This window comes from Notothenia rossii, assembly GCF_949606895.1.
Source record: "Notothenia rossii genome assembly, chromosome: 7".
Taxonomy (NCBI): Eukaryota; Metazoa; Chordata; class Actinopteri; order Perciformes; family Nototheniidae; genus Notothenia; species Notothenia rossii.
Genome location: NC_136905.1, coordinates 22199690 through 22213936, shown reverse-complemented (window position 1 = coordinate 22213936; position 14247 = coordinate 22199690). Strand labels below are relative to the sequence as shown.

General features: G+C 39.9%; 2 protein-coding genes across 12 annotated transcripts in view; both read right to left on the bottom strand.

Moving 5' to 3' along the window:
• Positions 1-3067: 3067 nt before the first annotated feature.
• LOC307045479 (endothelin-2) lies at positions 3068-6149 on the bottom strand. Of its 2 annotated transcripts, none has more exons than XM_079691159.1 (5): positions 5835-6149; positions 4979-5135; positions 4669-4782; positions 3950-4018; positions 3068-3866 (listed from the first exon to the last, which is right to left on the bottom strand). In XM_079691159.1, the coding sequence occupies exons 1-5, from the start codon at positions 5890-5892 to the stop codon at positions 3788-3790; spliced, it is 477 nt and encodes a 158-aa protein (XP_079547285.1). In that variant the 5' UTR covers positions 5893-6149; the 3' UTR covers positions 3068-3787. The 2 variants fall into 2 exon arrangements, with proteins under 2 accessions (XP_079547285.1, XP_079547286.1); XM_079691160.1 differs by having other exon boundaries at positions 3950-4015; positions 5835-6144.
• A 6523-nt stretch (positions 6150-12672) lies between these two features.
• The window catches only part of hivep3b (HIVEP zinc finger 3b), a 39468-nt gene continuing 37893 nt past the window's right edge, over positions 12673-14247 (bottom strand). For all 10 annotated transcript variants that reach the window (XM_079692439.1, XM_079692436.1, XM_079692438.1 and 7 more), the window contains one exon: positions 12673-14170. In XM_079692439.1, the coding sequence (XP_079548565.1) occupies positions 13553-14170 (618 nt within the window). In that variant the 3' untranslated portion in view covers positions 12673-13552. The remainder of the gene's footprint in view (positions 14171-14247) is intronic.

Genomic DNA, 14247 nt, shown 5'->3' with positions numbered 1-14247 from the left:
TTTGAAAATGTTCTTCATTTGTTATCATGTAACATTGTAAACACATCCTTAGAATGTTGCAAGGAAAACGTTCCACCTTTGTTAACATATCACATTAAAGGAATGTTTTATAAAAAAAAGTTCTGTCATCTCAGGCCTCAATAACATCCTCAAAACATCCTCTGAATGTTGCAGTTAAAACGTTATGTCTTAGTTAACCTTAAACCTTATAGGAACATTATTTGAAAAAATAAACATCCTAAAGAGGTTCTTTGAACATCAGATTAAAATGTTTCTTTAAAACCTTATTAGAACCAATAAGTAACGTTAGCCAAAGTTGTGAGAACGTTCCCCGCTAGCTAGGCAGGCGCCATCTTACCTTAAAGAACTCTACTGTCCTACTAGGGCATTGCATTCCAAGAATGCAGGGTTGTTGGTTGTTCCTAGAGCTTTTAAAAGTACAATGGGAGCCAGAGCCTTTTCTTATCAAGCTCCACTTTTGTGGAATCAGCTTCCAGTTTGTTTTCGGGCGGCAGACAGCCTATTCATTTTTAAGAGTGCGCTTAAGACCTTCCTTTTTGGTCTAGCTTATAGTTAGGGCTGATTAGATTCAGCCCCTAGTTTTGCTGCTATAGGCTTAGACTGTCGGGGGACACCTTACTTCTTCCTTCTCTCTGTCTGTACCAGTGTACTCTCATGTTCCAAATAACCCAGCTTCCCCCAAATTTCTTTTTGGTGTCTATCCAGGCCAGGATCCTGAGTCGTGGCTGATCCTGTTGCTGTTGTCCTGAATCCTGGATCGCGAGCCCTGGATCCTGAGTCCTGGATCCTGAGTCCTAGATCTGAGTCCTGGATTTTGAGTCGTGGCTGAACCTGTCATTGTGGTCCTGCCTGACTTTCATCATACTACTTCCCTGATGGCTCCCACAGGATTCATCTTCTTATTATAGACACATGCATTTCCAAACATTTGGTCTACCTATGTTGTAAATGTATTATATTTTCGATTTACACACGGCATCTATTGCACGTCTGTCCGTCCTGGGAGAGGGATCCCTCCTCTGTTGCTCTCCCTGAGGTTTCTCCCATTTTCCCCTCTAAACTGTGTTTTTTTTTAAAAGGAAGTTTTTCCTTGTACGATGTGAGGGTCTAAGGACAGAGAGGGTGTCGTGTTGTAATACTGTTATTCTGTACAAACTGTGAAGTCCACTGAGACAAATGTAACATTTGTGATATTGGGCTATATAAATAAACATTGATTGATTGATTGATTGATTGATTGATTGATTAATAAGGAAGATAACAGGTGCCACTGATGACATTATCCATGTCTTGTTCCATTGAAGTCATTAATTAACCACAGCTATACTGTGAACAGAAATAAAAGCATATTTAGATTAAAAGAAACAAGCTGAATATTCACCTATATGTGATTTACTGTAATAACTGCAATTTCCGAAAGCACTCATTCAATCAACGACAAAAGGCTGACCCCAAAGCTATGCTTCAATGAAGTGGCTCTCTTGATCCAGCACCATGGACAGAGTTATTCCGCTGAGGCAGCCAAGTCATCTTTCTGCTAACATCAGTTAATCATTTTAAAGCATTTGTGTGTCATATAATCCTTATCTGTTTATATATTTGAAATTGTTGCTGTTGGTGCCACTCGCCGACTGGGTAATAGTACTGCCCAGATTTAAAATGAATCACAACATCCTCCACCCCAAACGTCTGCGTTAACTCTCTTTTTTGGACTGAAATTAATGTTGGAAATGTTTGCTGTTTTCTGTGTAAGCTCATTGAAACCAAGATAGGTCAGGAGTGAAGAATAGTGTATTGATGTTGAGCATGTGAAGTACATAGAACATTAAATAAACGATAATACAAGTAAGGAACAGCCAAAAACAAAAATGCCCATCGTCTTTGAGGAGAGATTCTAGAGCTCTGTAGGCTAAGCTTAGCATAAAGACTAGAATCATGGTAAAACAGCTTGCTTAAACAAACATATAAAGGTCATATGTCACAGTCGATTGAAGTTTAAGTATTGCCTAATTATGTCCGACGGTGTCCTCTGTTTTATTGTTTTATGTGATACTGTTCTGACATCAAGCTTAGATTTTGCTCCGTCCTGTTCCAAAAGGATGGCTGCAGGTGAAGGGAGAATCATGAAAGGAATTAAATGAAATGTAAGGAGGAAAACAATCTACTCCGGAAATTAGCACCCCATTAACACTTGAGTCGTATCATGCAACAGTGTTGTCGTGGCTTCCTATGAAGCCAATAGAGGCCTTAAACAGACATTTTGTACGTATTTTCTTTCCTTTAAATTTGTGTTACTGACAGTTTGATGAGTTGCTTGGCCTCCGATGGTAGGATGATGATGCAATGGGTTTGCTCAAAATTAAAATAAAATACTTATCACGCATGTATCCAAGGAAACAGGCCTTTACAATACTCAAAACAAATCAAACAAAAAAGGCAAAACTCAAATAAAATAATAAACAACTTAGGTATTGTTTCTTTCTTTCTGTTAAGGCTTGTATAACTTTAATGGTAACCTAATAAAGGGTAATTGAACTGTTAAAAACTGTGCATCGACGGCATCTTTCTAACAGGTTGCCCAGCACTGTCACTTTTAGAGGAGGCGCCATGGGAATTGTAGTCTTTTATACTCTGTTGACTACAAACGTCACGATTAGGTGGCCTTTCTTATAAAAACAAAATACTGGCTCTAAAAAGTGCTATTGGATAAGGCAGCAAGAGCAGGTTTGTTCATTTATTAGATGACAATTGAAGGATCTCCTGTTTTCTTCGTCTCCACTTGTTGCGTACAGTTTACACAGACACTCAGAGAGGAACACGGGGTGACAGGGCATTTTGTTCCTCTTGCTGATCCCCTGAGCAAAGATACAAAAAGCTGCATTCTTTCCAAAGATCCTGAATGATAACACAAGCTGCGGTGCCTTTGAATACCAGGTTAACTCATTATTATTGATGTGAGCTTTGAATTCCTGGACCATTCATCCGTCTCAGGCCTCCTTTTGAACTCAGAAATGTGTTTGCTTGTCAGACAATTGAATCACACATGCCGACTTAAAAGGATTTATTTTCCCTCAAATTCTCAATCGAATATACTTTCTTTACAGAACAGTTTACTATGTGCCTCCGTAAATGACCGAGAAGGGCAAATATTAGAAAGAAAGACAAATACAAAAGGGGGATACGTTTAGTTATTTTCATTTCTCTATGTATCTCATGTACATATATGCAGATGTTATGAGCAATACAGGTTTGATAAATTGATTTACACATTAAGTTCAGTATTCTACATTTTTCCCCGAACATGTATCCCCAAAGTCACACATAGCAAAGTAGTATTTGATAAACTGTAAAATGAAAAAATATAAATGCATTTTATAAAAGGATTACTAACAACATGTATGTGAGGAATTCCCCAAACATGGATGTATAGTATGCATATTACATCTTTCAATGTCAGTGCTGGCCTATAAGTACAGTGATACACAGACAAAGTCCAACATGACCACTGGCACAGTGCTATCTCATATTATTACGATAGTAGCTGATCCTCGTCATCTGTTTCCATGATGTGTTTGCAGAACTCTGTCACGTTTTCCACCCTCTTTTCCCGGGTACAAACAGACATCTTTTTGGCGCTCCGGGCCTTCCTGCGTCGGACACCATCTTTCAGCAGCCCTTTGTGCTCCTATCAAAGGAGTGTCATTTGTTCAGGTGCTCGCTGCTCTCTTTCTATCTCTCTCTCTCGCTGCCTCAGCTGGCACATTGTTTAGCGAGTGTTCATCCTCCGAGAGGACTCGCCTGAATCAGCTGATTCCTGGGCTCTCTTTGACCTGCTGGCTGCAGCTCTGAGGGACAAAAAGTCAATTACATAATGAAAAATATGATCAAAATGAAGGTTAATCTGTGTCTTCTTGTCTTTGAAACTCACCTGAGGATGTTGAACATGTTGAGTTGAAGTCTCTTTCCAGATGTTTTTGGGGACGTGATTTCAGCACTGCTAACAAAGGAACAGCAGAGTTACCAAAAGTGACCATTACATGTGAAGCCTAGACTCACCCTGACACTGCAGTTTGTCACTTTAAATGTTTTATTGATATTGCTACAGATAAAAACGCTCCGCATAGAGAGAAGAAAAACACTCTAAGGAGGTCAAAAAAGTCTTATCTTTACGGGCTCACTAAATGTTTCATGTTTCATGAAAACTATGAACCACATAAGCAGATATAATTTCTGTAGAAGTTTCCAAATGTAACACTCCCCGCAGTTTCGAGGTGGTGGCATTATTTGTTTCATTCTTAGGAAGCGTAAATTCTCAACATCTTTTCTTTTCTTCCTAACTCCCACGCACTTCCCTCCTTAGGCCCTCTAAACCAATCAGAAACAAGCATTGTGAACTTTGTGCACCAGTTTGAGATTATTGTACTCCCTTAGCCCTCGGCTGAATTGTTTTGATGATCACACCCTCCATCAGGCAGGACTTTAGATTACACAGCAACAACACATTGAGGATAATAATAGCATTGCAGTGAAATTTGATTTCTCCACTCCTTGTGCTTCACAAAGGACAACAATACCAGACTGAGCAACTCATGATGGAAGCCACACGGAGGCCTGTAACTGCTACCTCACAGAATGTGGGCTGCTCACCTGTGACGACAGAAGTTTCTGCAGGTTTGATCATCAGAGCCGGCACAGGTGCAGCGTCCGGTCGACCTTCTGCGTCGAGACAGAGCGCTGCCAAGACCATACACTGTTGTCTTACTGCAGAGAGAGAGAGAGAGAGAGAGAGAGAGAGAGAGAGAGAGAGAGAGAGAGAGAGAGAGAGATGATATAAACATCCTGCATACTTTGCTCTTATAAAACCACGATCATAGCAAGTTCACTTAACAGATATTAGGCTCAAAGTGAGTGTGTCCGCCCTTGTTTGTGTCCCCATGTGTGTGTCCTTCATGCTCACCTGGGGGTGTTGACCCAGATGATATCCAGGTGGCAGAAGTAGTGGCACTCAGAGTCCAGCCCGTTGCTGCAGGAGCAGCGCTTGGTCCTCACTCTCTGTGTGGGGACACCGTCATCAACCTCCACTCCCGGCTGCTTCATCACCGGAAGACCAAAACCTGTAGTGCAAGACAGAGAGCCACTCAGGGACAGTGTCCAAACAAAGCATCACACCAACTGTCAGTGGCCTCTGCTTTGACTGTCTTTCCACTCTTACTGTTTTTCAAAACACAGAACAGATGGATACGTTACATCACTAGTCTATTGTGTACATTTACAAGTGACAACAATGAAGAAGCTCATCAACAATTTTCCCTTTCTTCCAAACTCATAAATCTTGACCTTAAACAGTGAGCAAACAGACTTCTGTAAAGAATAGGAATGTATAAATTCCTTTTGTCTTCATGTCAATAAAGACTCCATTTAAAAGTTTAACAAATGATCCAAAATCTAAGTAATGGGTTTTATTATTTTATATGAGAAAGCCTGCATGACTTGAGTCAAAACACTTCATGCTCCTACTACTTTCACTTGCGATATTACAGGAATCGAGTACAAACTGTATATCAATATTCAAAGAGTCACATTTAGTGGGTTTTCTGTAACAACTGGATCCTTTTATGTTTTCTAGGCTTGCCAAAACACGCAGATGCACCAACATACAGTGATAACAGTCACTGCTTTGTGACTGAGAATAAAGCCAGTGCTGACGAAAGCACAAAGCTTTAGCTATGTTTTTCGAAATGTAATTGAAAAATATTTTACATCATGCATACCCAACTAACACAAGTAAATACAATTGTAAAAAATGGACTCACCATCCTCCATGGAAGCCCAAAGAGTGATGAGAAGAAGAGCGCTGGTGTGAGCTGACATATTAGACGCAGAGTTTGATATCCGTGCAGCTGTGTCTCTGATGTGCTGCTGCTGTCTGTCTGCAGGTGTCCAAGCTCTGTCACTCTTATACCTCGCCCCTTCCTCTCATGATGTCACAACAAGAGCTCCACCCAGGCCTGCCATGGAGACTCAGGGAACAACCTCAGGGTGTTCGAACCTGTGACACATTGCAGTCATTTCTGATGCTTTGTGCAGTCACCTGGTGAGTGACTTTAATATCCGCAGTTTGCCTTTCAAATATTTTTTTTTAATGGTAGAGCTCCTGAAACAAAGACTGATGTGAGAGACGATTCAGTGTATTCTGAAACACTACCAACTAAAAGGAAAATGAAAACCTAAGTATCCTTTGAATCTGCAGCCTCCTTCTTCCTAACATAGATTTATAGAGAGTTTCAGCTGACTGCTTATCTGTCCTGCAAGAAACGTTATTGTTTTATTCACACGCACTGCTCTCATAAGGTTGTTTTTCGCTGAGCTGGCAGCTGTTTTCAGCATCATTTTGATCAACTTAAGACATAAATCAACGCTTAAAAACAAAATATTATATTTACTTCAATAGGGGGACTAGAAACTCCAAATGAATTACAATATTCCTAAGTAACAGTGTTTACAAAAAAACTGTTATGCTATCAAGTTAAGAACTGGTGAGTGTTTCTGTGGTCCAAAAAAAGTAACGTTTGTTTTAATGGTGCCACTGTCCCTAACTAAATCCCAGAGTTACATTTGACGGAATTGATGCCTCCATGATGGCTAGTGGAGGCCCGCACAGATAATCACGCTGCTCCAAGCTGCCCCGGCCCCCCCCCCCCCACATGGTGCGCAGTGTGCAGGTCAGCCATGCCAGGGTCAAGCAGATCGCCACATGGCAGCCTTCATTCATGTAAATACAGTCAATTCACATTCAGATTAGTGGCATGAATATTATCTTCTCTTACATCATTTCCCGAAGGATGACAGATGTCTCTCTTCTGATCGAGAAATGGACAACTAAATATGAACATTTGGATTAAATTTGCCTTTTTTCTTTTCTAGTGGAGCATGCTGTGTTTTTGGGATGGACAGGCCTTTGTTTTGAAAGCTGGATGTGTAATCACTTAACCTTGTCAGTTGTATTTGTTCAGTAATAGGCAGGATGAATATACATTTTTTTCCCCATTCACCTTTCTGTGGACAGTGTTTACATAAAGGGGCTCATAATCCTCTTCCCATGAAGCCTGACACCTGAACATATAGAACAGTGCAGAGAGCAGACTGTACTTTTCCTCTGTGCAGGGGGCGAGCAGAGCATGAAAACATGTGTCAATGAAAATGTGTTGCAGAACAGAAGTGACAAATAGAGGCAAAATTAGAAGTTAAAACATTGCAATAATAATGTATTATACCTTCAACATTTCCACACACTGTAATGTGTTTATATTTACATTTTGGGGAGCTTGAATGCACAATTCTTCCTGAAGAAGTAACCAGTAGGGGTCCCTTAATCAAAACACTAACACAAATTGGTGGCAGTGTGCTTGGGATCAGTACTGTCGTCATTACGTCCTGCAGGGGCTGTGATGCGGGCTGCCACTAATGTTTGCTCAGCTTGTTTCTTTATAACTAAAGCTCCAAATGTTCAGGATTTTTTTTACCAGGCAGCATAAACACAGAGTTCTCATTTTCTCTTAAGTCAAACAGGCCCAGAGATTTAAACCATGTTAACAAATCTGTGTTTCCTCTGTCTGGCTGCTGATAAATCCAGACTTCAAATCTTTAAATGTGCAACCTCTTTTTGTGACAAATTTTTGCAAGAAATTATAATTCTCCGGAATGATATTCCTATTGACAGCTGGTTTCTATGTGAACATTATGAGATGGACAGCCAGAGGGAATAAATGAAAAACAGTTATGAAATAGAAATACTATATGACAAAACAAGAATACAGTTTAAGTGATTTGTAAAATATCCATAAAGAAAAATCTTACAGTTCTGTTTCATATGGGTGTTGAGAGATGTATCCATAGATCTCTTCATTTTGCTCTCAAAGTGCACCAGATTGATGCTTTTAACTTCAATATTTAAAAAAAAATCTTCCCGGGGAAGCATGCCCCCGAACCCACCTAGAGCAGGGGTTCCCAAAGTGGGGGTCGCTAGAAGATTACAAAATAAAAATGGAAAATAAAAATTATTAAAAAATATTGATTAATATTTTATATAATTTAATTATTATTTTTTATTACGTTTGCATAGACATTTTCAGGGGCGGACTAGCCATCTGTATAATTTCCCCACAACGAGGCTCCCCCTTTGACAATCCACTAGCGCAGTGTTTGTGCGGAAAACTGAAATTAATTCACTAGCACCCACCCCTCCCCCCGTCCCGTCCCGTCGACAGGGGGTCGCCAGTCTCTGGCACTGTTATTTTGGGGGTCGCGGGATGAAAAGTTTGGGAACCCCTGCATTAGAAGACATCTATCAATATGTGTGTATACCTCCACCATTAAATTGTCATATTCTGCACATTTCTTATACTATCTACATGCATAAGAGTATAATAATATGTATAATATCAGTTAAAATAAGTGCTTCAACATAGTTAACATTGCAGGAAAGCAATATATTAGATGTTAAGTACTTTGTCAGGCTTAATATTTATCTTTTGATACCCCCAAAGCTTTTTTCTTATAGAAGACCTTAATCTAAAGTATTATTTAATGTTTAAATAAAGGTTCATTCGTTTTTTTTATTTGGGGTTAAGTACATTGTCAGAATAAGTGAGAAATTAATCTAACTTCTGTTAGACAGCCATATGCCATACATTTGTGCATACATTCACAGTAAATATTTATTCAGTATGATAGCTGTCTAACAGAAGTTAAATGCATTTCTCACTTATTCTGACAATGTACTTAACCCCAAATAAAAGAACCCAATAAAAAGAGTTGTTAAATAATAGTGAAGTCACGTTGTAATAACAATAACTCATCTCTCTCTCGTTTTATTTTTGAGCTTTGCTAAAAGCAACTGTGTCAAGTGTCCTACTTGGGTTGCCGTCCGGAGTTGTCCAATATGGCGGACCATCTCGCACATGCGCAGTACAGATCGGGCAGGGTGATGGATCGCGTCGTGACAGTCCCATTGCTGTTAAAACTCATTTCCCTGCTTCCCGTGGTTTCCTTGCGTCTCTCCATGCTTCCCTGGTGGGAGGGACTAGTCGCAGGGAAACGACGCAAGTGACGGACGCAAGGAATCCATTTAACCGAAGTGAGAAGGGCCCTGTGGCCGTTTATCAATCGCGAGGATACTGGCTTGGTAGTTTCATACTTCCAAGTCACTTCCTTCAGAAACGAAGCAAGTATACTTCCAAGCCACAGCTTAGGAAAACAAAGAAGAATGGAACAGGCTAACAAGTGTGCCACTCTCTCTAACGGTTTCAACATAAACTGTACCGAAAATAAATACCTCACGATGTCTATCTAATTATGAACTTGCTTTACTTTCGCGGGACACATTTTTGGTGATAACAAATGCAACAAAGTAACATATTTACCAATACATGTTCTACGCATACTTGTCAACCCTCCCGATTTTCGCGGGAGACTCCCGATTTCATTGCCCTCTCCCGGTTTTTTCCCGGGGTCATAGTTCTCCCGCATTTTTCCCGATTTCTGACAAAATCAGATTTACTCAGGACTGTTTCCACTAATACAGCTACACCATTGTAACAGAACAAAAATCGACAACTACTCTACTCTCTGCTCACTCCTTTCCTGCCCACACATATGCTCCATCAAGGATGGTGCTACAGGCCGCAAGGAATTGCACTTAGAACTACAATATAAGCATGTTAATGTTAATCTAACAGCTAGCACCCCCCAATTTTGCATTTTGAAATGCTCCCGATTTCTGAGGTCTCAAGTTGGCAAGTATGGTTCTACGCCACTACATACTTACATTTAAATGTGTGCTGCGCTGCATCGGTACAGCCATTCTTCGCAAGGGTTTTTGAAATTGGTCCGTGCGCAAAGTATTGTGGGGATTTGAAGGACGCGAAGTCTACCCATGTGCAGCCTCGAAATTACCCCCAAACCAAGGACGTGGCCTCGGTGGAATTCCAAGTATGCTGGAGATTGGAACAGTCCTTCGGCGGCACTCGATGACGTAGTATCCTTTAAATATTGGCTTGGAAGCCAGTTTCCTCGCGATTGAGAAACGGCCCGTGTATCGCAATGATGCTCGAAATGTCCCTGGCGTCTGTTTCCGGTTATTTTTATTTTGAAATTCAGTTCCTGACGGACGCCAAAAAAGCCCGAGATTATGGAATTAAACAAATAAATAAAAACAAGGATAATTGTGTGTTATTGGTGAGTAAATAACAGTGTGTTATTTAGAAAAGAATAACAAATTAGAATTAGAAGGAAAAAAAGATTTAAAAAAATACAGATTTCAGTATCCTGAGGCTCTGAGCCCCATTTATTTTCCTCACAGACGACAAAAAAGTCCGACATTATACGATTTTAAATAAAAACAATAATCGTGGCTTGATATTGAGTAAGAACATATTTTCATGAACCCCACAGCTTCCAGTCTTCCAAGACCCGAGCAGACAAAAAGACTTGCTGCAGGCACGAAACATACTACCAATAGAAATACATTGCTTTTAAAATCGTTCTGTGTGACACAAAAAAAAGGGGGAAATCGTGTTGGTGAACACGAATCAATAAATTAAATGTCGTCACTATAACAGGAAATGCCGTGAGACTGGGTTGGAAATAGAACATCTTTTGGCTTCTTGTCAACACACTGGCTGTGCTTGAGTCAAGCTTTGCGTAATTCACCTCTCGCTGTGCTGCTACACATAAACAGTGAGACTGAATGGAAAACACTGCATCGATGTGAGTGATACAGATATGTGAAAAAAGTTTGACATTTCTCTAAATAGTTACGGAAATGTTATGATATAACAGATAATGATGGAGGGTTTAACCTTTGTAAAAATCAACATCACCCTTTGGAAGTAATAAATGTGTCATAATGAAAATGGGTGTTTATCTTGAATCATAGAATCAGAATGACTTTGCATTTGACACATATAACTAACCAGATCTTCAGGGATTTATGTACATGTTGTCTACGTTCAAGTTGAGCTGATAAGGTGAAATACTAAGGAGTGGAGTGTGTGGCCTCAGGACCTCAATCAAGACTAAAACCATGGCAACCAGAATGCCACCAGTGTTTCTACCGTCTTGTTTCAGAGCCCCTTCTTTGCCTCTTATGCCAGCTGTATGGAGGAGTCACATATTTTAATGATTATATGAGTGTTGGGGATTAGATAATGGTATCTGCTGCTACTACAGAAGTTCTTGTTGCTCCCAGAAGACAGAAAAGCTATGTTGTTTTTTATGACAACATACATTTATGTTATTTAGCTTTCAATATATTAATTCATCGACCGAAGAAAACCTAAAATGGATGAGTATCACAAAAGAAGATGCTTTCAAAAGAATCAGAAGGGGTCAGAGAATAGTTTGAAAAAAAGGATGTGAATCATATAATATGGCTGTAACTGTCACTAAATGTCATCCCTACTGGCAGGATTTACACAGCAGTGCATCACCACCATCAGCAGAACAACAACTTGGCTGTTGTATAATCCCTGAAGCACAATTCAATTTGGTGATTTATATAAAGTTATTCTGGCAATGTGTGTTTTGTCATCCACCTCTGGGTTTTTGTTAATCATAATATTCTTTAAGTAATCTCTATTGATTTTTAAGTCCTGGGAGGGAAGTAGAAAGACACATTCTGGTGATCAGTTTTCTAAGCCTGATCTACATGAATTTCTTTCCTGCGTTAATGACAGGGGAAAACTGTTTTGTTGTGATCCAGTTCAAACTGTCTTTAAGTTTGGCCAGAAACATGTTTCATGTATGAACAGTTGACTGATTTTATCAGGTTAAATTGTAATTCTCTGTTGTAATACTCATATCATTTACCTCACGTTTTCTTTCAGGTTAGCTGTATTCCCTCCATGCAGAAATAACAATTCACCTGACAGAAAACGTGAATGCTTATTTAGTACATGAAGTAGTGGTGCACTTCAGCCTCTTATGGCCAAAATGAGTATTACAACAAGAGATATTAGAGAAATTATCATTATTTCACTTGTTTTTAAGTCATAAACTCAGGAGAGAAAACAAGCTACAAAAGGGATCACCGGAATGTTTTTCTCAGGGCTTCTGTGGACAAGTACATCGTGGCCAACAGCATTTTAGAAGACATATTTTACAGTTGGACAAAAACGACTTGTTTTTGAGAATGAACACAAAAGGAAAAAACAACTTTTCCAAAGGGAAAACACACATTTAAAGAGGGTCGTGGCTTACCAAATGTTATTACACAAGGGCTGAAAAATACAACCAATCATATTACATGACATACCGCAAAACGAATGGCAAACAACGATTTGGAACCAAAAGTTGCACCACAGAGAGTAGGAAAAAGAAACAAAACTGACTGCCTCGTAGTACAAGTATAACAAATACATGTTTAACCTACAGTCACCAACACTGTCTTGTGTTCTTCCGAAAGCAGGACGGTTTATGACATAGTTTTAATGTTTAATTTGTTTCACTGATCTGTGGTTAATAACATGAGGAACTCATCAAACATGTATAACATAATTTGTCCTTACCCTCCTACACTGCAATTATAAAGAATAACGGTACAAAATCTATTAAAGATAAGGTAAATCGAAGAAAGGCACAACCTCAAATCAGTTTGGTGCATTTTTTTTTATTTCTTCAATGACTAGAAATGTTGCTGTGTGTGAAAACTGCAGGGCACTTAATCCTCCGGTACCAGCCAAATGCAATCCCTCATCATTGTCACCAATTCAAGTCACATGAACATCATGGAAAAGACACACAGATGTAACAAAAAACATCCTCTTTCCGATAGAAAATAAGTAAAAAGAAAAATAACCTTAAACAATGATCCTTGTCATCAGATAAAAAATAAATAAGGAGCGTTCTTCCCTGTACAGAGATATATTCTAATCTAATATCATTTGTAATAAAAATAGAACTTCAGTGCAATTCCTTTGACACGCTGCTCCTTCAACACCACCACCGAGCGACTCTCTGTTACCCTGGCATTAAAGCAATGGCCTTCAGAAGAGAAACAATCAAATACCCCAAGTATTAACCCTCATAAACAAAAAAAAGCAGATATACAATTTCACAGCCTTCTCTTTGTTTATCGGCACTGTACATCTCGAAACACAAACCTGGACAGAAAAGGCACAAGTAACAATTTGAGTAATACTGGACAAAATTTGAATTATTTTGATTAAAGATTTGGTCATTTACAAATGTATTCATATTTCTTTTTACACATATTTAAAACACACATTAAGATTACCAGTATCAATAAAGGATAAAGGAGGGATATATTTATATATATATCATTTATATATATATAGATAGACAATATTTTCACAAAGTAAAAGTGCATTTGTATAACAAACCTGAATATTGCCAAAGAACAAACATTTAAGTTAACAATAGTATTGAAAACTGTATCAAAAAGAAGCAATAAAAAAAACCAAGACTAGTGTAGCAACCAATAAAGCAAAAGGGGATGCGTGGCCCATCAAGTTTAAGTGTCTGTTTTGGCTGAGTCCCCTTTAGCTCCCACCTCCACCTGATCATCACCGGACCTAGGCTCCTCCCCCTCCAGCTGCCGTCCAATGAGGGCTGCCCTACTAACGGGTGCTCCTGAACTGTCTCTGACGCAGTGTTTTGTGGCCTCAGAAGCAGGCCTGAGCGTCTGGGCGGAGCTGTGCGAGCTGCCATATTGCTTTGAGTCCGTGGTCTCTAACTCCGTGTTTAGTGCTGTGCTTAGGACGCTCCACCCCGACTGGCTTGTTCCTGCCTGATGCTCAGACCAATGCACGTCTCCGGGAGTCCTGAGCCCCTGAGTTCTGGGGGTCCCGCCCCAGTAGGATTCAAATCTAGCCAATGAAGGCCCCTCTATGGGGGGAGATGTTGGGGACGAGGGGGTGGTAGAGTGGGATCGAGGTCTGGCCTGTACCATTTGGATCCCTCCGATGGGTATCATGAGATATGGGAGCTTGGCTTGTTGGGAGTGCATGGGAAGGTGGCTGAAGATGTTGTCAGTTGTTTGGAGGCCAGGATAACCTTCACAGCTGGAGTGACGGAAGGCAGGTGGAAACAAGCTGGCTTCTGACGGCCCCTCTGCTGCGCCTCTTCTCCCCTGTAGAGGGAGCAAAAACTTCACCATTATATTTCAGGGACTGTCAGAACACAGGTTACTGTACACTGAGAGGAAAT

Bases quoted from the DNA above. Each gene is read 5' to 3' on its own strand.
- LOC307045479 (XM_079691159.1), bottom strand. From the start codon at position 5,892: ATGTCAGCTCACACCAGCGCTCTTCTTCTCATCACTCTTTGGGCTTCC. The intron at 4,019-4,668 runs GTGAGCAGCCCA...TTCCTTTGTTAG, and splicing joins AGAAACTTCTGTCGTCACAG to CAGTGCTGAAATCACGTCCC. The intron at 3,867-3,949 runs GTGAGTTTCAAA...TTTGTCCCTCAG, and splicing joins AACATGTTCAACATCCTCAG to AGCTGCAGCCAGCAGGTCAA.